General features: G+C 40.6%; 2 protein-coding genes across 5 annotated transcripts; both read right to left on the bottom strand.

Moving 5' to 3' along the window:
- Window positions 1–1403: 1403 nt before the first annotated feature.
- trarg1a (trafficking regulator of GLUT4 (SLC2A4) 1a) lies at window positions 1404–13326 on the bottom strand. The gene is made up of 4 exons (XM_034549108.1): window positions 13279–13326; window positions 12701–13102; window positions 2032–2158; window positions 1404–1476 (listed from the first exon to the last, which is right to left on the bottom strand). The coding sequence occupies exons 2-4, from the start codon at window positions 13088–13090 to the stop codon at window positions 1466–1468; spliced, it is 528 nt and encodes a 175-aa protein (XP_034404999.1). The 5' UTR covers window positions 13091–13102; window positions 13279–13326; the 3' UTR covers window positions 1404–1465.
- Window positions 13327–16229: 2903 nt separating this feature from the next.
- aipl1 (aryl hydrocarbon receptor interacting protein-like 1) lies at window positions 16230–20713 on the bottom strand. 4 transcript variants are annotated; one of them, XM_034548793.1, is made up of 6 exons: window positions 20609–20713; window positions 19333–19512; window positions 17928–18116; window positions 17620–17796; window positions 17390–17531; window positions 16230–16429 (listed from the first exon to the last, which is right to left on the bottom strand). In XM_034548793.1, the coding sequence occupies exons 1-6, from the start codon at window positions 20711–20713 to the stop codon at window positions 16230–16232; spliced, it is 993 nt and encodes a 330-aa protein (XP_034404684.1). The 4 variants fall into 4 exon arrangements, with proteins under 4 accessions (XP_034404684.1, XP_034404687.1, XP_034404685.1 ...); XM_034548796.1 differs by having other exon boundaries at window positions 17390–17459; window positions 20609–20704; XM_034548794.1 differs by having other exon boundaries at window positions 19333–19476; window positions 20609–20704.
- Between the last annotated feature and the right edge of the window lie 3219 nt (window positions 20714–23932).

Here is a 23932-nt window from a genome sequence, read left to right as displayed (position 1 = left end):
CGAAAGAAAAGGAAAAAGCTGATTTAAATATTGCTCCATGGAGATGTTACCTGTGCTTGTAGCATACACATGTATTGTGTCAATACAACAGTCTTATGGAGCCACAGGAGACTTAATACAGTGACTTATCTGTGATAAAGTGATGATGAATATAGATAATCTGTCGTGCTTGGATTTCAGAGAAATGTTCTTTAAATGCTATTTGTTGTTATTCAGACAAACCTAGACCTGTTCATTTACAAAAAATAAATGCGTGTAAGCCGATTTGGCCCATAGCATGCATACATATTGCATATATATATATATATATATATATATATATATATATATATATATATATATATATTCCCATATAAATATATGTCCTACCAATACAAGGAGCAGAAGGGAAACAATGGAATATAACAGTCAATGTATAACAATGTAAGAATGATAATGGAAAATGGGAAGCAATGGTGTAGAAAGGTAGTACAAGGTAATCATTTGTAAAATGGAGTTTAGGGGAACAAGATGAAGGATAGCAGCCACTAAATTATGTTTGTGGTAAAGAACGGAAGAATGTGAAATTAAAAGAGGGAGTTTTGGCATGCGTTTTACTCTGCAAGAGCAAGGTTCAAGAGATGTGAGATATACAGAGGGTTAGTTTCCAGCCCTGTCACATTCTACAGTGGCTGGACTCACATAATGTACACAACAAAGTACACTATAATAATCACTCTTCCATGTGCAAACCTGTTAGCTCTCAGCCTCCTTCATAAGAAAACTAATAACAGTCAAAACGAAGGCAGAATGTTGGTTATCTACATTCAGGCATGCAGTTGGTCTCTTTGCTTTTAGTTAAAACAATTATAATAAATAACACAAATTTTAAACGTGTTCCCTGCCCCTTTTCACAAATCCTGACAAAGCAGCCATCGTGACAGTCTTAACAAACCCAGCACCACTTGGAATACAAACATTTTATAAAATGTACATCTATATATATGTATTCATATATCCATCTTTCAAATATATTTGTAGCCGTATATGCTTTGAATGCAAGAGGTTCAGTAAGGAATATATGAGGATTATACGCAGCTGTCCAAAGTTTGAGGCCCAAACTCAGAATCTGTTTTTCGAAGGAGCCCAGACATAGTGGACATCGTCCATTCTCTCCTCAGACGTAGATCATACTCTTCATTTAAGAAGTCCATTGTTCCAAAAATAAATATTTTTGTCAAGCAAATGTTACTGGATTCTAATGCATGCATCGCTGATTTTTTCTTTATTTGTTTACTTGCTGCAGTACCTACTCTCGTGAGTCGCCTATTTTTTTGCTTTCTGGAGGTCAGTCATGATGTAATTACAATATGGCATAAAGTTGGGAATTTTGTTTCTTGTTCTTTTTTTCTTGGGCTTTTTCCCCTCTTTGTTGCATCTGTGGTTTGGCTTTCACGGTTAATTTGTCCCCCTCAGGTCCTCCACGTCAGTGTTTTACTGCAGGAGAAAGAAGAGGAGAAGCGTGACATCGTCAGACACACAGTCAGCGTGAACCCACCAGCACATGAAATACTCTGACTGGTGCAACTCAAGTGTCGAAGGCTTTGCTGCGCAGTCAGTACGGTCACTGCAGTGCTAAATCAATCCACATACACACAGGCACACACACACACACACACACACACACACACACACACACACCTTGGATATGTGCTGAGTTGAGATGTAGAAAAACACCCATCTCATGCTAGTGTGGTAGTGTCATATATCATCCTGTAATTGTAATGCAGTAGGTATTCTTTGTTGTTGAACACCTGTTGTTAAAGCCCTGTGCTCGTCTGTGAGTGGACATGTGCACATGCATGTTTTTTTAAGTGATATACCGTTGCACATTCATAAGATATACTATAACCATAGAGTTAAGGTTCAGCACTATACACTCGTTACTGAAGCCTCACCAAATACCATTTGTAAATATGAGTCACAAGCACCAACACTAAACGAGCCATCGTTGAATTTTGTCATTTGTCGTCCTCGTTGTTGTTTCTGCACCTGAAAATGAGACAAAGACCACGATGATGACGACGCCCAGGCCGATGGAGACGATACTGAGCAGGCGAGCCAGTCGACCCAGCCTCCTGGCCCCGTCAATGTCCCCCACCTGGAGACTGTTTCTGGACTGGAGACACACAAAAGCACAGGGTGTTACCAAGAGGGACGCTTGGATGATAATGTGAAGCAAGGCATAGACAAATAACATCTTACATAATAATAGTGAACAACACCAGATAGGAAAGGGGTTCATGAATACATATTATTGTGGCATGAGAGAGGAATGGTCATATTACTCTAAAACAAGGCACATATTCAACTAAATGCTCAAATCAAAGATAAGGAAGGTGATCGCTCACAAAGAAGTTCCTATATTTAATGTATATATTCCACTGGCACCCCAGTGAAAAGTAATAATATTCTCCTTGCTTCATGGAAAATTGCTGATATAAAACCATGAAAAGAAAGTAACTTGGTCCATATATTCATGAATGCAGATTAAATACATCTAATATCAAGAACATACAATAGAATACAAACCTCACAAAATTACATGCTGTGAATTATAAATAAAATAGGAAATAAGTGCCTGGGAGGACATAACAGCGTCTCAGATCCTGGAATGAGCACAACCTGGTGTCATATCGAGGAGTTGAGATGCCAGGGGCATTGAATAGTGCATGATTTATTCATATTATTATATTATTAGGATATGTGGGAACGCCAGGCGATCTCTGCCAGCTATGAGAGATTTTTGTTGGAAGACCATAATGACACAATTGAAGTGTATTCAAAGGGCTTATCAGGGGCTGAATGAATGCTGGAGGTATTCATATTGGCAAGAGATCACTTAAGAAATAATGACAACTTGTGTAAATAGAAATTGATCGCTCTTTTGTCACATTATTTGTGCGAATATTCCCAGACAAACTCATGTCTCAGAAAGAGCTGGAACACCATCCCACTGAAACAGCTGCAGTCACAATTTCCAATGAAGTAAAACTGTATGTAGAAATTGACCTCAACCTCAAGAATAAGATATGATCAATAACTGTAGAGGGTTGGACCAAATGGACTAGCCATATGTGTCTATGAGAACCCATTTTATTTTAAATTAAAATCGAAAGTTTCAAAGCCCCTGATACACAGTGACTTTCAATAAGTACAATTCTCCAGTGCTTCAATTCATTGATAAAAGCAACCAGCAACAAAGAACCCTTTAATATTTCTGTGACAGACAGTGGAAATGTGAGAGAGAAGTACTCAGAAATGATAATCTCATCTGAATCAGATGTCACTATATTAACTCTATCAGCACAACATAATCCCTCCGCAGTACAAGCAGTTCTATGAGAGTCAAACTTTAACATATATATCAGGTGGTTTCCATTAATTAACAGCGAACTATTTTAAAGGGGAAATGATACACACTGAGTAAAGTCATGTTGACTTGTCTACTAGGTGCTGTAGAGTAAAGTAAAATGGCAACAATAATTGATGGTGAATTTGTCTTTTTCAGATTGGGATTGAGGAAACGATGTGATTTGCAGAGCCAATTGGATCGGGGGGTGAGCGCAGTGGTGTGAAGGGGTTGTAGATCAACTTGATGTTGTATGTATATAGCTTTATGTATGCTACAGATATGGGGACAGGATGATTTATATATATATATATATATATATATATATATATATATATATATATATATATATATATATGTGTGTGTCTGTGTGTGTGTGTGTGGCATGATGGATGGGAATCCTCAATCCTTCATGTGTGAGAGCCCCAAAACAACAAATCTCACACTGTATATGTCACCATCTTCTGATCAAAATTGGTTTAATTTGGGGTGCTTTTAATTTGTCATTTGTGATACTGTTAAACACATATTACTGTACATGCCACATACACAAGTCTAAAACAAAAGGTTCAAGTAATGGAATGTGTTTTTTCTTCCTCAAAACAATTGAACTATTAGTTGTCTTTTATATATTTTATCTTTACTCTCTATGTTACTGAAGGTTTTTCAATCACTACTACTTCAGTAGTATTTAAACGTGTACTTTTCAAAACAAAATTGTCAAGAAATCCCATTACTTGATCCCTCCAATAGGCATCAGCTCTTCAGCCCAAACTGGATATAGATAATTTGTGTTGTCTGAAATGGACCACATGTTTCATAATTGCGATGAACATAGGCGCTGTAGTTTGTTTAGAGTCAAACCCCATCCATAAATACTAGCTTACCAAATGTATTAATCTGTGGCTGAAAATAGTCCCCAACCATTTACTCCTGTTTGAGTAAAATGTGTTAGAAGTGTTTAGGAAGTACTGACCCTTTCTAAAAGAATAAAATATATAGTGATTAGTGACCTGAAAGTATGAATCACAGACTATAATTTAGTTGGTTTTTTTCATTTAATGTAATTTGTTGACCATGAGAACCACATAGATCGACGAGGTGAATCAAATCAAGAGACCTGAAGTCAAATGAAAATAATATGTGCTATAACAGACCGGAAGTATTTAAATATAATCCTAGATGTCAGGTTAGAGCTTCAAATAGACACACAGGAAGCATGCAGAGCATCATCAGTGCATTATTGGTGCACTGATGATGGTGCACCATTAGTGTGAGAATAAGAACACATACTCCAACCCACCTTCACACAAATGTGGTACAACGGCTAATGGCTGAACAGAGTTGTGTTTCTATCAACATTGAACAATAATTACAGGTTGTAATGAGGGAAAGGAACAACAACAACATCAGACACTGGAGTGTTGGACGCACATTGCCTGGTCTGATGAATTCCACGTCCTGCTGTCTCCCTCTGGTTGTGTGACTAAATGCATCCATCATGCAGAGAGAAAACACCGCAGCATTGTGGCTGTGTGATGGTGTTGATTACGTTTGGCACTCACCTTTACGATGTTTTATTTGAATGCTACAGGACAACTTGCCATCCCGTCCACAATCTTTCAATGAGATAACGCACCATGCCAAGTGGTGAAAACTGTCCAGGAATGCTTTTATTAACACAACTATGAAATATAGTTATGTAGTGGCCTGTCCCTTCACTAGATTTCAACCCAGAGCTATTTGGGCAATGTCCATCATACCAGCTTGTGTGAGTCCGCCTCCATCAGCATCCCTGTGGGGTAATTTTAACTACTTTTTGGGAGTGAGATTGTATGAAAGGTCAGAAAACAGTATTAAAAAAGGTTTCACTCATACTCGGTGTTAAAACAACAGCAAAGACAGAAGGGTCTCTCCAGGCTGTCTCAGGTGTTGTCAGATCCCACATCCGAGACAACTTTGCTGCAAACTTCTTTTAAAATACACAGATATTGCGATCTTTTCTTGTTATGTTTGTAAAAACAGTATATTTAATGTTGCTGTTTTTCACTGGGTTTTTGCGGATTGTTAAACACACAAAATACAGCTAGGGTTTTTGTTATTATTATTATTATTATCTTACAACAATATTAATACGTTTTATATTTATTCAAGAAGCATATGTAAAATATGATCTCAACTGCTGGTTTGAGAATGTTTATTTTTCATTAAATTAAGGTAACAATTCATTTAATAGGCTAATATTCACATTCCTTCTAAAGCATGATCATTCATTTCAAAGAAAGTGATTTTCAACGTGACTTAAGCCACAAAAGCTCAATCAATGCACGTGTCAATCTGGGCTCCAGACAGTAAAATAAGAGATTTCTTTTCTCTCACACAGTACAGCACTTCAACTTCTCACTTCAAGGACTGCAATGTGAAGCTATGGTGCAAAAACAGTCCCAGTAGAGCCTTTATTGATCCACATCACAGAGAAAAGCACCATCAGCACCTAAATCAATGGAAGCCCCTTTCAGAAAACACTGTGTCTATCGCCTACTTAGAGAGAAAACATTAATGAAGGTAGCTTCAAAATAATGATATTTTTTTCCACCCATCATGAAAAGGAGAAAAATAAATAAACAAGGAAGGGCTTCTATGTCAGCATTCTTGTTTAATATACCCTATATTCTACCCTCAAAAGTGTCTTGTCCAGTGTTTATTGCAAGCACACACACACACACATACCCACACACACACACTTATACACACACGCGCGCACACACAGCACAGCACAGCACAGCACAGCACAGCACAGGATGGTGGAGGCTAGTAAGTCAGTAAGTGCTTCCCTTTTCGGGTGTCATTAATAATAGAGAGCCAGCATCAGCCTGGTGGACAATGTACAACCAGGAGCTGGTGTGTCTGTTAGATGGGTCATTTTTAACTTCCAATAATCACTTTAAATTTTTGTTCATTTGTCTTTATACTTGTCCTTTTATGTGGCTCATTGTGTGGCTTTTAAGTGCCTTCCTCATTTGATGTGTTTTTTACTTACTTAACTTAGAAACTTTAATAGAAAAAAGTGTCAAAAGTCGTGGTTGAGGGTAATTTATAATTTAGTAATTTCTAAGACGAGAAGGCTGTTGGTTTAAACCACTTTGGTCTGGTTGGGTGTAAGGAGTATCGCAGCCTCTAGGGGCCGCTAAGGGCTTTTAGACTGTCTTTTTACACTCAAATCTCCATTAAAATTGCAAACCACTCAATGCGGTCAGATGATCAAGTCTGTCAGACCCAAGATGGCTCTGCACTCATTCTCGGAGTACTGCTGCAGCAAAGACATTTCTATGGTTTTTATACGGTGGTTAGCTTGGGAACTTGAAACACTGTTAAAAAAAGACAACTATTCCATGTTAGCATTAGCGTAGCTTATTTAGATAATCCCGGGACAAGATGCCCAATTAGTTTATAGCGCAGCCCACTGTCATTAAGATTAAGAGAGCATGCTGCCATAATAATTTGTTTGTCAAAAGAAAATTAGATTTTCATTATTCAATACATCTGTCTATAAAGGGGCAAACACATCTGTAACTAAATAGGTATCAGATTGACACAGGAAAAGGAAACACTCATCACCAATAAGGAGAGGGTTTGTCCCGATCCATCAAAGGTTTTAAAATGATTACCAGACAACAATAGTCCAGGTACGACATTATGCATGTATAGTTCTTCACTACTTCGATGTGATGAAAAGCAGGCGTAACTTAGTAACTTAGTTTAGCATGTTAACATTTGTTAAGTAGCACTACACAACAAGTACAGCTGAATCCCAAGGGGATGTCATTAGTTTTGATGTTTTAAATCAGAAACTAAAGTTGTTCTCATGAGCACTATCTGACTTTTGGAGGCTGCGATCAATTTTGGGTAAAAAAACAAAAAACATAGCGCACATTTGATGATTTCTTGTACATAATCCAGCATCTCTTAAACCACGCTTTTGTACAGTTATGGTAACTGACTCTCTCTCCAACTCTCTGCACTCGTATTTTGCCAAAAAAAAGAGAGAGTAAAAACACATAATAAACAATGTTAATTTGACCGAAGACATTAAACCAATTTTAAAAGATATTGCGATAATATTGTTATTCGGATATTGTGACAGCCCTACATTATATCATATTTCATCCACTGTGGAATTATAATATAATTATCTGCACAGATTTAACATTGCAAATAGGAAATCTATGTTCTATTATAATATGAGCGGTGTCTGGCTTTCTCTCTGCAGGACTCTGATTGGCCTTTACATAATTAGCAACACCAGTGCAAAGTGTTCTCTCGCTATATCTGCAGTAAAAATGGCTAATAAGAAGTAATTTACCTATACACACATACACACCACACACATTCACAGTCATCCATCCAGTGCAGCATTGTAAGTCCATATTTCACAGGCAAATCTGCAGAGCGTGCAATAACGCTCCTGCAGTTTGGGCATTCCCATTACTGGGATAGGCCCGTCTAAGCAGTAAAAACCTATTACTCCTGCCTCTCCAATCCCCGTAATTGACTGCACATCTTCCGTGTTTGCCAGCCGCAAGCCTTCTCCACCAGAGCATCTGTCAGAGATCTGTGGCGGCAGCCAGCTGGAAGTTGGCTTTTAGGTTATCTTGCTGCTGGAAGTGGTGGTGGATCATGATGGATTTGTCAGTCCTGTTGTTAATGCACCATCTGCTGGTGCAAAAAGATGCTGACTACTTTTACACAAGATGAAGTGAGGCCTTAACATATTGTATTTTAATTATGGTTTCATTTTGGTTCATCACAGGATTAAAAAACAGACATCTGTCTGGTTCTTTTACATTTGTGTCTGTACATCGGTTATCAATGTTAAAATGTCATTGTTTGCTTGCTGCACCTTTCCTACAGTGATGTCTCAGAAAGGTCAGTTAAAACAGGCAGTGGAAGTCTGAAAGGCAGTCTTTGTAATGTGGAAATATTAAAATTATTAAAGGATTATAGCATACCACCATAAAAGGGTCATATGGGATTTTTGGCCCCTTGGGGACAGCAGACATGACACATTATCACCGTATAAAGTTGCTATGGCAAACGTGTTAGCAAACAATTGCCTATTTACATTCCTGCACACAAGGATTCACATTAAAACTGTTTGTGTCCACTGGATGAATATACATCTAATATTCCCACTCCTTTTAAATCTGTTAGGGTTTTTACCAGCTCCTGATGGGAATATTTGGGTCTTAACACTCCACTGTGTTCACCAGCCAGTTGCTAACGTTGCCTGTCTGCTGTTGAGCAGGTGGGCATACAGGGGTTGTTTCAGAGTTCAAATTAGTTAAATAATTATTTCCATTAACAGTTTCCTGCAGTCTGGGGTGTTTCTTCTGACCTTGCCGCGATAATGATACTTTTTTAACAGTTTACATTTTGAGCGGTTTCTTTTTTTCTTTTTACATTTTCCAGAAGTATCCATTTCACATGGGCGGGGGATAATGATCGGCACTTAGCCATGCGCTTGCTCTCCAGGGCTGTATCGTGTGGTAGCAACCACATTACTTTTGATTCATTTGTTCACAGCGAGTGTTGTAAACCTCTGCTTTCCTGCTCTGACTCACTTGTACTTATCTGACATCCCTGTGGCATCTGATTCAATTCCTTTCTAATCCAGTGAGAAGGACTACTTGGTAGCCATTTTCTGTCTCTCTCACAACCATCTGCCCTTGCAGCAAATGATGTTGTGATCTTCTTTGTGAGGCCCGTATCCCCTTTCCATACCCTCAGGAAAGAGAGAGCATGTTGATGGCTGCCACAGAGCGTGGCTAACTGCTGCAATCTGCCCTCTGCAGAGAAACTAAATAGACTTCTCTCGCCTTCTATTGAATTAGAGGCCAGCTCCAGTTTCTCCCTCCTTCACTTTTCTTCCTTTTGCCCTCTGTCAATGCCTCTCTCATATGCCATTAGCAAGGGGCTGACTTGTGAATGTCAGTGGATTCATGATGATGGCTCAGGGAAGTACAGAGTGTCTCGTGGATACTGCCTGATATTCCCTTTGGTGTGTAGTGCCCACAAGAGTGATATTACAGAACTAATGGGTCTACTGCATTGCCTTTGCCTTGTTTCTCTGTAGGTCTGAGTGCTGGCTGCTGGACAGTGTCAGAAGTAAAGTGTGTTGAAAAACCCAAATGGCTGTGCCAGTACCAACTAAGCTCCGCCAACAGGAGTTAAACACCTGGCCCAACAGAGGTGCTACTGATGCCACTCAAAGACTCCTGGTAAAAATACTGCCAGATACTTAATGCAAAAGTGTGTCAACAGTCTTATTTTTCTGCACTGCACAGTTACAGTAGACTGACATCTCTGCTGTTGTTTCCTGGCTCAGTGGTGGAGGAATTATTCATATCCTTTACTGAAGTACAAGTACTAATACCACACTGTAAAAATACGCCATTGGAAATTGTTACTTAGGCCTACTAAAAAATACTAGTATGCCAGGATAATCAGGAAACATTTTTAAAGTTTTAAAAAGTACTCAATGCAGACAAAATGTTCCCTGACTGTTAAAATATATATATATAATATCATTACCCACGCATTAATGTTAAAACAGGATTTTACTGTTGTAGTTGGTTTAGGTGGAGCTCATTCTTAATTATTTAGTATCATTGTAACTAATTATTAAGCTGCTGATTATATTCTCTATTATCAGGGAGAAAAATGGTTAAAAATGACTAGACAATTACCCAGAAGCCAAAGTAACTAATGCCGTGAAACTATTGTAAAGAAGTCAAAACTACTCTTGGCTAGTTCCCTCTGAAATGTAATTGAATAGAAGCAGAAAGTTGCATGCGATTCCAAAACTCAAGTACCATGAATTTGTAAATTTCCAGGTTCTCACGTTACATTTTATGGCACAAGCCGATGTCGCGCATAAAAAGGCACTATGCCTGTTTCTGTTTTGGTTGTTATGGATCTTGATGATCCACTTTGAAACGTTTCTTCTAAAAAGAAAAAAGGAGGGCCATGCATTGCTCATTTCATGTCTTGAATACAAAAGAAAGTCTCTTCTAATAGGGTCTGTCTTTCAATCAGGGGGTTGGCGGTTCAATCCCCGCCCTAGTAGATGTGTCCTTGAGCAAGACATGTAATCGCTTCCCAAATTGGAGTAATTCCTATCTTTAAGGGATATATATAATACTTGGTGCTTCATTTCACATATTAAAGCAATTACAAATTGAAAGTTGCAGGATTACTGACGTGCTGTGTCACATTATGTGAATATGTAACGATCCCCGAGATTTTCTCAGACTGCGCATCGAGTATGCAGCAATACATAAAGTAAAGTACGGTGTAGTGCATAACGACAAAACACGTGTCGTTTGTAATTACTTCATTGCAATAAATATTGGACCATTTGTAGGTAAACCCCAACAAACCTTGACAATTTGTTATTTAATATATTGACTTTATGAATTTAGAAGATACACTTTTAACAACCGAGTCTACTGTGATGGAGGAGTGTCACGATCAGAAGGGTGGAACGAGGGACACACTGGCATAAAGAGTAAAATTACACATTTTGGGACAATAATCATGCCGGTTATCACAGGCATTTGGCAGCTTACGTCGGGGCTTCCTCTGGCAAGATGTACGGGCTGAAATGCCACATTTTATTAATGTGTTTTTAGCTTTGCTGCAATATCACTGCATAAGTGATAAAGTTTTTCTTAATAGTGTATATGTGCCAAAGTGAAACGAGGGTCACTATCAACGAGGTACATACTTCATCAATGCTGCACCACATCGGTAGTTTTTCTAAATTACAACACAAAACTGACAGAAATCTCTGCTGGTCAGATTCCATATGACCTTCACACCACTTCACAGTTTTACACCTAGAAATCCAGCACAGCAGTATCTGGCTTCGATGTCTACGCCGTTGAACCGAGCCACAAGCTCTCACAGCCTTCAATAACAAGTCCACCATTTTCACTGCAGACCTCTCACCACTGCAGAGGGGGACAACAAGAGAAGTATCAGCTTTCACTTTTATCATAGAGCCTCAAAATTGATCTTAGAGATGTGCTGTGGGGTGAATGCAAAGAGGCCACGTAGGCCATAGTTGGGTTGGACAAGAGTGTTTGTTGAGGACCAACTGAGGATCGTGTCCCCAGAATATATTGATTGGAGAGCACTAAACAGAAGCAGCATATCAAGCATCTGTGGCTGCCCAGCGAGGCTTCAGTAGCTGCATCTTGGATCAGCATTTCCTGCATCCTGAAACTTTCAGTGAGAGGATTAATTAAGCGTCAGCGCCTCTAAACCAGAACAACCCGCAGCTGAAGCATTAGTACTGTAAGCTGAGGATGTATTGAGCTCCATATGTAGGCGTGTGTGTGTGTGTGTGTGTGTGTGTGTGTGTGTGTGTGTGTGTGCGCGCGTGTGTATTCCAGGGAATATTCAGAGTTCATCAGGGACCGCAGAGCTACCTGCACTTGAACACAATCATTTACACAATTTTAGGATATTCAGATACGCCAATGCGCTGAATAAAAATAACTGTGGAGTTCTTTACAGCTGAGGGGTTTTGGTGTAATAGATTGGAAACATCTTTCATTAATCTTTTTTTCCTGAATGTTTAGATAGACAATAAAAAGTCCAACAATTGGGTCAAATAAAGAAAATCAAACAGTGACTATTTTTGATAATTGAATATTCCTTGGTTGTGATTTATCAACAGCAAATACAATTCTGTCTTCCTAAATGTGTAGTTTTGCTGCTTCTTTCAGTTTTATATTGTATTGATTAAAGTTTTTGACTGTTTTCAGAAACAATAATAATAATAAAAATCCCATTGATCTGATGATTATTTATTAGGATAAATATTCCTCTCTCTCGAACTTTGCTGACCATCCTCTTATACAAACAACATTGTTCTTAGTGAAGAGAAATATTTATCATAAATATCACTTTCACTTTCTTCAAGCATCAAAATGATGTATAGCCAACTGTAAAAAGTAATAACACCATAACAGATGTTGTATAGGCATCTTGCTACAAACTTGACATTTCTGAACCAGATTATTTTGATACGCAACTCATTTTCAAATACAGATATGAGTTTATGAAGTTTGAAATTCGAGACTATAGCCTACAAAATATAGACAATATTTTGATCTCTTGTTCAACTGAGATGCAGTTCATCCGCATGCAGTCCCTCCACACATTGACAAAACATATTTACATGATCCAGCTTTTCTTGTTTTGGGAGATCTACAGAAAAGAGTAAGAAGGATGCTCACTCACCATGATGGAGTACACCAGCGCGACAATGCTGACGGGCCAGAGGGGGCAGAAGCAGGACATGATGACAAGGATGAGGTAATCCTTGGGCTTCGGGGTTTCCTGGACGGAGCGGCTCAGGCTGGCCTTGGACGGGGAGAGAGGGGCGGCGGCGCCCAGTTGCCCGGCAGAGCCCGACCTCACGGCGACGCCGTGGCCGTTCAGGTCGGCCTCCTGGCCCTTGTCGCTGTCCATGTTGACCGTGAAGGAGGTGGACATCTTCATCCCGTTTCCTCCGGGCTCGGTGGTCAGCGCCAGGAGTTTCTCCGTCTCGTGGGGGTCCGCAGCCTGAGTGCCCCTTCCACCCTCACTTAAGTTGGACTTCAGGAAGTCGGTGTCCGTGTTGATGGCCATGTTCAGGTCTCACTTGTATCAAATTAGATTTTAAAAAAAGAAGAAGAAATATACGAGAACAAAAATGTTTTCAATTAATTAAAAGACGGGAGGCACCGACATCCCATAACACAGCTGAATGTAAGCTTTTACAAATGCTCTTTTAGATTCTGCTTGAAGCAGCCAAGGTGTGGTGGGTGCATGAAAACCTGATAGTTTGAAAGGATGTAACAGATCAGCACACCCTCAAAGAAAAGGATGAAATCAGAGAGGAGATGAAAGCAGCGTGATTCCTGCAGATATCATCTTCCTCTTGGATCACTTTCCGTCGTCTTCCTTCACATCCAACGTGTGGCTCATTTCCGGAGGGGCTCAGATCAGAAAACCTCCCCTCCTCACTGATACATCCAAGGGGGAACAATTCAGTCAGAGGAGCTCCTGTCGCCCGCCTTGATCCTTACACCACTTTCCTTTAAGTCGGTCTGTTCCTTGAAAAGTAGCCTGAGCACTTCTCTTTCCTTTTTTTCTTTAAACAGGAGGATGACGCTGAAGCGACCCTCTCAGACACTTTCTCCTTCTCTCCTCCAGCACGCAGCAGCAGCGACTCTCCTTAACTTGTGACCAGTGTCAAGCCACACATTTTAAAACGCACCACTTCCGTCGACGACATGCAAAATAAAAGCCCTGTCCTCTTTGAATATGGTGAAAGTAATGCATCCACCGAATATCGTATATATTGTACAGCGTGTGAACACTGCAACAATGCAAACTGAAATGTAATAAAGAATTACGTCATTTTCGTTATGGGTAAAAAAAAAAACACACACATGGCGAGCACGTGCACACAGGCGCATGCTAGTTCTGATGAACACGCTAAATGCAAATCCTTCAGCACTGTAACGTCGCGTTCACTGAGGGGCTTGAGGGGAATGAGGGCCTTAGTGCGGGTTTGTGACGGCAGAGCCTCGTTCAGCTCGATGTGTCTGACAACGTCGAGGGTTCACGTGGGACCTGGAGGCCGAGTGGACGGCTCGTGTGCCGCTGTGAGAGAGGAGTGGGACTGGAGCCGAGTGAGGAGTACAGGAGGCCACTTTGCGTCGCACGAGGTTCAGACAGGTGAGTTTAACGAGACACTTTTTTTCGTGTGGGCTCTACACTGAAAACTAAAACTGTGCGTCTGCCACTTCTGTTTGCATTATCTGAGTTTTTGTCCTCATTTCCGGTTGTGGGATTGATAAACAGTTGTGCGCATGCAGGCTGCAGGGTGGAGTCTTTAGAGAAGGATTTTATTGTTGGTTTGGGGCTCTGGGGTGTAACTTTGATGTTCATGCATTTATCTTTAAGCCTAAATAAGTAGTTGATTCATTTAATTAGGCTATCATATCACTTCAGCATCACATCAATTTTTGTCTTTACCCTCCCAGCTCTACAACAAGAATGTGTCTTTTATATAACAATACAGAATTACACTGTCTTTTTTTTTTTTAGAAAAGAACTGTACATTGACAAAATATTCGGTGTCAAAAAGTATTGTTGCTACTCTAGATATACTATAACTGTAGCCTTTATGCCTTCACTATAAATGTAAGCATTGTGAATGGAAAAGAGGTCTCCAAACAAAAGCATTAGTCAAATGAATGAAAGAGGGGAAACAAATGCAGTACATGAGGTAATTGTATTGCCACATACATACATTACACAAGTGCCACAAAATAAAAACATTTTCTTTTTCCAGTTTATTTTGATTATACAATCACTGTACTTCCTGTTTGAAATGGTCTTTTTTCCGCCGTCTTGACGCATATTATGTTGGAGCAGGGCAGTCTGTTGGGGAGCAGCCCCCTCCTCCTCATCCTCCTCCCTTTCTTCCCCTCTTCTCAACATCAGCACCAGTGGTTTATGGAGGAAAGCCAGCGGCCGATTGTGCTGCTATGCAGAATTTACTGTTGCTCCATGTTTTAGTCCAGGGCAGTGTTTCCAATGGCACAGCCCTGCATCATGAATCCATTCTTTAAATCAATTTTCTAATTAGCACTGATGGCATTCAAGTGTGAAGATTAAGAAAATATAATACTGGATCTGAGAAGAGATACATTGCATAAGGTCTCTAATGAGTGCTGTATCAAACTGCAGTGTTAGGCTCCTTGTTTAGTTGCCTCTCTTCAGGCAAGAAGACTCAGCAGGAACTGCATTAGTAACGGTGGTTTTAGAGGGCTGGATGCTTCAACCTGAATATTTATTCCAGTTTTTTTTTATCTGCTCTTATTGATTTTCCTCTTCGTTAAACTGGTGCATTAGCGTCAGCCTCATTTGTCTGAGTGACTGCTCCGCTGCAATGTGACCTGTGGTTGTGATGGATGTGGGGGGTGACCGTGCACATAGTGATGAGTGGGGATTCCTTCAATGAAACTGAGCGCTCAGTGTGATGTCATACTATTGATCTAATATTTAATCTCAATTCACAAATGAGGGCATTCAAATGTGTTTTTTTAGTGCATTTCCCAGATGTATTAGTAATAACTCTCCCTTTTGCATGGAACGCCCTCCGTTTCCTTCAGCTCTCTTTAAGATGTACAAAGGAAAATATGGGGAGGAGACAAGCGGTAGATTTAAGCCAGATCATTTATTTTTATGAGCCCCTAGATGAGAACGCTGGGCTCAGGATCATTTCTCCAACAGGGTTCAGGTTGAAACGGGAATACTTGTGGTCAGAGCCCCACCTTGTGGAAGGCCAATGTACTTACAAGACTCAGAGAAGTAATTTGGCTTTACTTTTATTTTATATGAATCCTGACTAGAGATTAAAATTTAGAAATAACATAGCCACCTAAACTCTTCAATGTTGTTTTGGGGGAAGATAGTGGCATGACATTTGGCTAAAAACAACTACAATAATGGTGTTGCTGTTGACTCGCACAACATCTGGTGTGGGGACATTTTTAGAAAGAAATCCAAATAAGGCGCTTCGACAGTCAATGTAAATCGAACACGGACGAATGGATGATGCACATAGGTGATTTTATTGGGCGCAGTCTTTGTGAAAGTCAATGCAGGAAGGGTGTTAAAGGCAAAATGAAGTGTGGAGATTTGTGATTTACCAGCGTTACTCTTCTTTAGCTCATCACTTCTCTGGTTCTCAAACCTCTACTTCAGTCTCTTGTCAAAACATGCCTTTGTACTTGTTCCTGTCCTCCTGGTTCTTCTCCTCCATGCGCATGTTCAGCACAGCCAGATCCCTCTTGACGGCCTTCTTCATGCCGGGGTCCAGGTCCAGCACCCTGCTGAAGTCCTGCCGAGCCTCCGCCTCGTTCCACACTTCCGCGTGGGCCTTCCCTCGCAGGTAGAAGGCCTTATAATCACCTGAAGGCCAAATACAAGCACAAGTTCACGCTGGATGTTCCTAACTGATGCAAAGTACTTGCACCTTCAGTCTTTTACAACTTCGTTGGATTCATGTTTGCATATGAACACATACACATATAGGGTATTTCTCAAAGTCAAGGATCGTCCCTTGAAATTAAAAAACACCGTTACAGGAACCAGACCTTTTTTATTTGGTTAAACTTTCATAGACACATGAAACATACATTGACAGCTACCATAAAAAACTGCAGAGCGAAAGCATTCTCGGCTTGTTCAAGGCTGAATAAACTGTGTGGCTGTAATGTGGACATGGTATGGCAGTCTTTTACTTTCACAATACATCAACTGGCTGGAATGGGATTTTGTATGTGGTAAAAACATGCTTTTACTTTTAAGAGGCCCTCACACCACATATTAGAAGCTCACTATCTGTATAAAGTAAGTGGAAGAAGTCACCATGACTAGAATAGGGTCAGCGTGAGGGGCCACAGGCAGTAAAGCTGGACCTTTCTCACATTTTCCGTCACAAAGATTTTACAGCGAACTTTCATTAGCTGAAAACACAATGTGAAAGGGCCAAAATTGGAAGACAAAAACATCTTCCATGCTGGAAAACGTAGTGGTAGTGACTCGTCAATCCCAAGGTAGCCACGCTCTAAATAATACCCTGCTTTATGGTCCATTTTACTCTGAATGGGACCATACTTTACTAAATCATCACTAGTAATTGAAACCATTAACTACTGTTTACAATGTTTACTCTGGTAATAAATCAAGTGATAACTAGGGTAATTTCTTTATAGCCTTCTCTAATCTGACTTCCTTTTGGAACCAGAGGAGTCGCCCCCTGCTGGCTATTAGAAATAATGCTAGTTTTAGACACTCCCGCATTGGTTTCACTTTTCAGATTTGGCGCCTGAGTCACACACATCACACCAGTCTCTGTCGGTGTCAAACCTGGGTGCTGGTTGATGATGTCGCTGGTGTGCTCAATGGCCTCGTAGTATTCTTCCATGCGGAGAAGACACTGGCAGTAGTTGAGCGTTAAGGTGTTGCCCATCTTCTCCAGCTTCAGCCACGGGGCCTCCCATGCTTTTTCCTGAAGAGTATTTCAGATCCATGTCTATATATATACACTGTTTTATAGAAGCTTATAGATAAGATTTTGGGCGAAGAATTTGATGTACCTTCATCTGAACATTCTTGAGGCAGATGATGGCCTCCTTGTACTTTTGTGTGGCATCCTGGTAGTGTCCTTGTTTGTAGAGCTTGTTCCCCTGGCCGTGCAGCACGGGGACCACCTTCAGCCTCTCCTTATCGCTCATAGCCCACGTCTCTCTGTTGTACTCACTAGGCTGCTGCACCTACACCACGCGCACGCGCACGCGCACGCACACGCACACGCACACGCACACGCACACGCACACACACTGTTGTGAAGCTTCCCTTTGACACAGGTCCACACCAATCCGTGACCGACTTCGTTCTTTCTCACCCTGATCAGCTCCATGACAAAGTAGAGGGGTTTCGGTTCCTTCATCAGCTCATCCAGGTCGTCGTAGCCGAGGCTGTGGTAGGCGAACATGTTGGCCATACCACATGTATGGATGTGCCAGTCCACTGGGTCCTTGCCCTCTGCAATGCGCCTCATACTCTTGGCCACAAGTGGATAGATGCCGGTGTGCTGGAGAGGAGAGAGGATCCCAACAGTCAAAATATAAAATGGAATTAGACTAAAGGTGACTTTGAGCCACTTTATCCACTTCCTTGATCAAGAGTAACATGGTGATATAGATCATCTTACTGCAGTTAACCCTAAATATATCTTGCATTAAATTGTTTTAAAGAATGATTGTAATTCATATTAAAATGAGTTGTTTCACATCATCTCCAGCCATCTCCTCAGTCTAACGGGGCAAGTTTGCCCTCTACTGGATGGGAGTGACATTGCACAACATATCCAGTAGTGTGTGTGTGTGTGTGTGTGTGCGTGTGTGTGTGTGTGTGTGTGTGTGCGTGTTGCAGCCATGTTGCATGTGAGGTCCTGAGACAGGGATGTCGTATGTGTACAGATTATAAAGCCCTCTGAGCTGGAATCCGAGCCGATTAGGGAAAAGTGAGGCTGCTGCAGATTAATGACAGTATGCCTCAACCCACCTGTCTCTGACACACCAGCACTCACACACCAGAAAGAACACATGACAGATTGAATAAGATACACCTTCTGCGACACATTCAGAGGAGGTATGTTTTCTTCATCACACCTGTCTCTGTTATCGGGGCGTATATATTTGTATATGAACTATCTGTATAGTCTATGGGACAACATGTCATAACAGGGAGAGGTCACACAGAAACCACATTCATTATAGTGAAACTAAAATTAAAGTTAATCAAATGTTTCTGAGGCAGTTTTCTTAATACATGAATGCAAACTATATTTCTTCTTCTGCAAGTGTTTCTGATTCAGGTAGCTTGTTGATCCAGTTTAAAAAAAAGAGCACCTCACTCTGTTCTTGACATTTACATTTATTGTCTCGAAACATCTGTGTTCATTTTCTATTTCACGAACAGGAGAGTAATCACGGGGGGATGCAATATACTCTACTTATTCTATGCAATATACTCTACCTATTTTATTCCATTTGTGCTTTATCTTATGGCTTTACATGTATAAGTGGGGTACCTACAGCACCTGTTATTCAAAGCAGGCTCTATAACTTCCACATCTGCAGTGTGACATAATTCTGTGTCAAGTGAACAGTCCCACTTCTCAGAAGGGTTTTGTACTAACAGACAATGATGCATTGTTCGTAATAATGAGCAAGAAGGAAAACAAGGCAACACCGAAACAGATTAAAACAGGAAACAGCTGGCATTTAACGTCTTATAGCACTCACAATGATGTCACACCAGAATTCAGCCACCTCACCAATCCTCATGGAAGACAACAGGGTCTCCCAGATGTCCAGTTTAAACATGTTGCCGATCACAATCTCCATGGGCGTCCCCACCACTCTGCTGTCATCGATCACGGTGCGTTCCTCATCGCACAGCTGGGTGCGGAAGTGGAACGTCACCTGGAGTAAAAATGAACCGGAGGGAGAACCCAATAGAGAGAAGAGCCACACGAAGATTGCTTGTTAAAACAATACAGTGTTGACAAAATAACAAAGTGGGGGAAATAACAAATTAATGAATTGCAAAGACGTATGTCAGCCTTAAAATGGATTAAGACTTTTTTGTAACACAAGGCAGCTAAAGTGATTATCAGAAATAACAAGGAGAAATGCATGTGACCACAAATACCATAAATATACTTCCACTGTCAGAAAGCAAAGAAGGTAACTATAACACCGTTTAAAACCACATACAGTTCGTTATGCGAACAGGGAAATGGCAAAGCTACACACTCATATCACACCCAAGAAATATGAAGCAGCAGATTTTTCTAATTCAAGTGTCGCATATCAAAAATGTCTTCTTCTAAAGGAGTGGAGGCTTTCCCTCTGGAAAAAAAAAACTGCACACATACAGTATTTAAGTGTTCTTTACGTTATAGACTCATTTTGCAAAACCTGATGCAGATGGTTCGAAGTGTATTGATTAGGTTTTGAAAATGTTCTTCTTATTAAAGGGTTGTTGCCGCCAGGGGGAATTGCAACTACATAATTGTGCCCATCCCGTTCATTACAGTTGCAATAGCTTAACATTGGCACAGATCAGGAAAAAGAAATGTATCATCAACCCTTCACAGATCATAGTCCCAGCAGGCCAATGACTTTAACGTTCCTTTAAATACGGTTCTTTTGTAGAAGAAACTCCAAACACGGCCACATGATGACGTATTGATGCTTTGCAACCGCAGTCTCGAAGAATGGTTTTCTTTTGTTTCTGCATGCTCAAGATACTGTGCAGGATTAGTGCGTATAACTTGTATTAGTACCTGTAATTAGATTTAGAACATTTAAAACTTGGTGATACACATTTTTATGCATATCATAAATTGTTGCTATTCTTCTGAAATGTGGTTCATTTAGATTAATTAACAGCAAAGTCTCGACTGTCGATTGAAATAGCTGCGTATATAGTCTATAACTGATGAGAGCTAAGTTTGTTAGCAGTCCAAAAGGTGAACGTAAAGTCATCGATTAATCAGACAATGTAAATAAATACCTTCGCCCCAGTGATGACTTTTGGGATGTCTCCGGTGCCTCCGTGCAGGATGATTTTTTTGATTCCCTCCAAGCCCAGCAGCATTGTGTCCTGCATATCCGACATCTTTTTTGTTTTGTTTATTAATATGGATCACCTAATACTACCATGCATGTGTATATAAATATCTGTGTGTGTGCGTGTGTGTGTGTGTCACAATGATGTGTGAGCTAAAACACACATACATGGGTATGGATTACTTGGAGGTGTTGTTCCTGGTGGATTAGTTTCGGTAGGGATAATGAGATTGGAGATTTCTCCTCCTCCCCCTATGTTTCATAATCTCTCTCTGCTGGTTTGGGAGTTCATCATCAGCACTTTTTCTGAATGCTGTCAAACCCCAGAAACATCTTGAAAGGACAAGAAACCGAGTCAGAAGTGGATATAGTTTTTGGATAGTTGTTTTTTGTTTTTTCGTAGGTGTGCATGTGTCAATGTACGTGTGGGTGATGACTCCCAACCCTGTTGATTGTATCACGAGACACGAAAAGAGTGTTTGAGAGAAAGAAAAGAAACACAAATAGGTCTGTGAGAGTCGGACATGGTTCCCATTCCAGAGGAAATTTCCTGGATTTATGTGGATGTGGGGATCTGAACAATGCTGAGAAATAGAGCAGAACATTATTGTGTGGACTCCTTGACCTTGTCTGTTAAACATCTGTCTCCCGTGTGTGTGTGTGTGTGTGTGTGTGGGGGGGTGTGTGTGTATGTGTGTTTCAAGGCTCCTGTTGTGTTTGCTAACAAAGTCTGCAAGCAGTTTGAGGAGGCAATTATTCTAAAACATTACCCAGTGTTAATGCCTTATTCCGTACTGTTTGTGCGAATAGAAAACCCCACAACTGCACCGTTGCTTTGTGCTTCTTCTGTGGAGCAACATGGAGAAATATGCATTTTATCAGGCAAGGTTGCAGTTGTATCTATATTCAAATAATAAGTTGTTATCCTTGGAGAGTGCTGAAACATAATATCAAGTTTGCCTTAATTTCCCACTGATGTGACAAACAGGATTGGGCAACATCCGGGGAGAGGGATCCTCCTCTGTTGCTCTCCTGAAGGTTTCTTCCCTTTTTTCCCTGTCAAAGGTTATTTTTGGGGAGTTTTTCCTGATTCGATGTGAGGTCCTGGGACAGGGATGTCGTATGTGTACAGATTGTAAAGCCCTCTGAGGATAATTTGTAATTTGTGATATTGGGCTATACAAAATAAACTGAATTTAATTTAATTGAACAGTTTGGTATGTACTTGGCAGCTTTCCAAGCACAGGCAATGAGGAGATTCTGCGCTCTCTGGTGGAAGAAGTTGGTAGTGCAGCAGAAGCTGTTCCTCTTCTTCAACATTTTGGAAGTGCTGCCAATGTGGACGAAGCCCCTTGGAGACGTTTCTGTGGAATACTGGGCGACACAAATATACTTCATACCACCTAATAATTCATCGAGAATAGTCCCAACAAATTGTGACTCCTCACAGGTGGTAGGAGGTGTTGGCTTCATGAGCAATATCATTATAATATTAATGATCCTATATAATTCAATTCAATTCAATTCAATTCAATTCAATTCAATTCAATTTCAATTCAGTTTATTTTGTATAGCCCAATATCACAAATTACAAATTATCCTCAGAGGGCTTTACAATCTGTACACATAAGACATCCCTGTCCCAGGACCTCACATCGAATCAGGAAAAACTCCCCAAAAATAACCTTTCACAGGGAAAAAAGGGAAGAAACCTTCAGGAGAGCAACAGAGGAGGATCCCTCTCCCCGGATGGACAGAAGCAATAGATGTCATGTGTACAGAATGAACAGCATTTACAAAGTTACATAAACACATTACATGAATATGACAATGTATGAATGGAACTCCAATCCATAAAACAGAAGGAGGTAGAGAGGAGGCGCATCAGCAGGGCCAACGCGGGAGGCCGGCTCACCAGGCATCAGACACCTCCAGGTCCAATGGACCCTATATATATATATATATATATATACTTGAATAACATATAAAGCAGCCAACATTCTTTCTCCTTCACTGTGGAAACACTGGGCATATGGCGGGGTGCTTTGATGACTGGTTTGTGTTGCTATAGTTACAGCCCTTTTCGTAATTATCATATCTGTGAGTTTCAAAGAAAAAGACTGAACATTGTGATATAATCGTTGTTGGACCCCTGTCTGAAATATAAAGCTGAAGGAAAATGTCATGAGAGGTTTGTACTGAATCCGGTTTTGGTTTGGTTTAAGTCGTCTGTGTCCTCGCGTCTCGTCAGATAACGGAGCAGTGAGTGGAGGGAGGGCAGCAATAACCTCAACCTGTTGGAGATGTAACACCGTGACAATGATGTTCTAACTCAGTGACTCATAGTGCTTGCATCACACGGCCTACATCTCTCTCTATGCGTGTCTAGCTGCATTGTTTTTTTCTCGCATGTGGATTTGCTGCATGCAGATTGTAGCGTTGGGAATTGAATGTGCCAGTTTGCTGAGCCGCATGCACACACGTCTTTGAGAGCGGGTTCAGCGACAAGCAGTCCTACCAGCAGGAGGTACACCCCGGTCTTCATCAGATTTAGCCCTGCTGGAAACCCGTCTCTGATGCATTCGTTCCACTTTAAGCAAGTCATACTCTATTTCTGGAAAGTACAGTGGTGGGTTTCCTGGGGAGGAGCCATTCCCTGTGTAGAAGCCATTCATTCATATACATAACCCACGAGGGAGGGCTCCTTCCATGACGCACAACATATACGCACATAGCATAATGTTTATGAATGTGTAAACCTTGTGTGCTTCTGCTGTGGGGATGAGGCAGAAAGAATCGATCTTTTTCTCCTTGTCAGACTGACACGTAGAGCTGACGGAGCAGATCTAAAAGGAAGAGGAAGCTGCAACAGGAGCAGTGTGGGGGTCACTGTTCGGTTGGGAGTCAACTCCACTACATTTATTTGGCAGATTTTTTCTGATTGAATTTGTAAAAGCTACAATGATAGAATGACTAGCACCATGTAGACCTGCAACATGAACATTCTGCATACATAAATTGGCAACAAATATGATCCAACTAACAGTGACAGAGGTATTCTGTTGCCTAATTAGTACTTTAACTTTTGAAACTTAATTTTACGTTTACTTTCAATGTTTTTTTTGCCACATGAGGGCAGTGTGACAAGCTTCAAAACAACATACTTAATTTATATGATAGTTGATAGTGGTGCCTTGTAATCCCATGTGGCATCGGCCAAATGTTTTGCATGAAACTGAAATAAAACTGACTAATTATTATAATCTAA

This window comes from Cyclopterus lumpus, chromosome 13, assembly GCF_009769545.1.
Source record: "Cyclopterus lumpus isolate fCycLum1 chromosome 13, fCycLum1.pri, whole genome shotgun sequence".
NCBI lineage: Eukaryota > Metazoa > Chordata > Actinopteri > Perciformes > Cyclopteridae > Cyclopterus > Cyclopterus lumpus.
The sequence above is the reverse complement of the archived record's forward strand: the minus strand, read 5'-3'. Positions and strand labels throughout refer to the sequence as shown.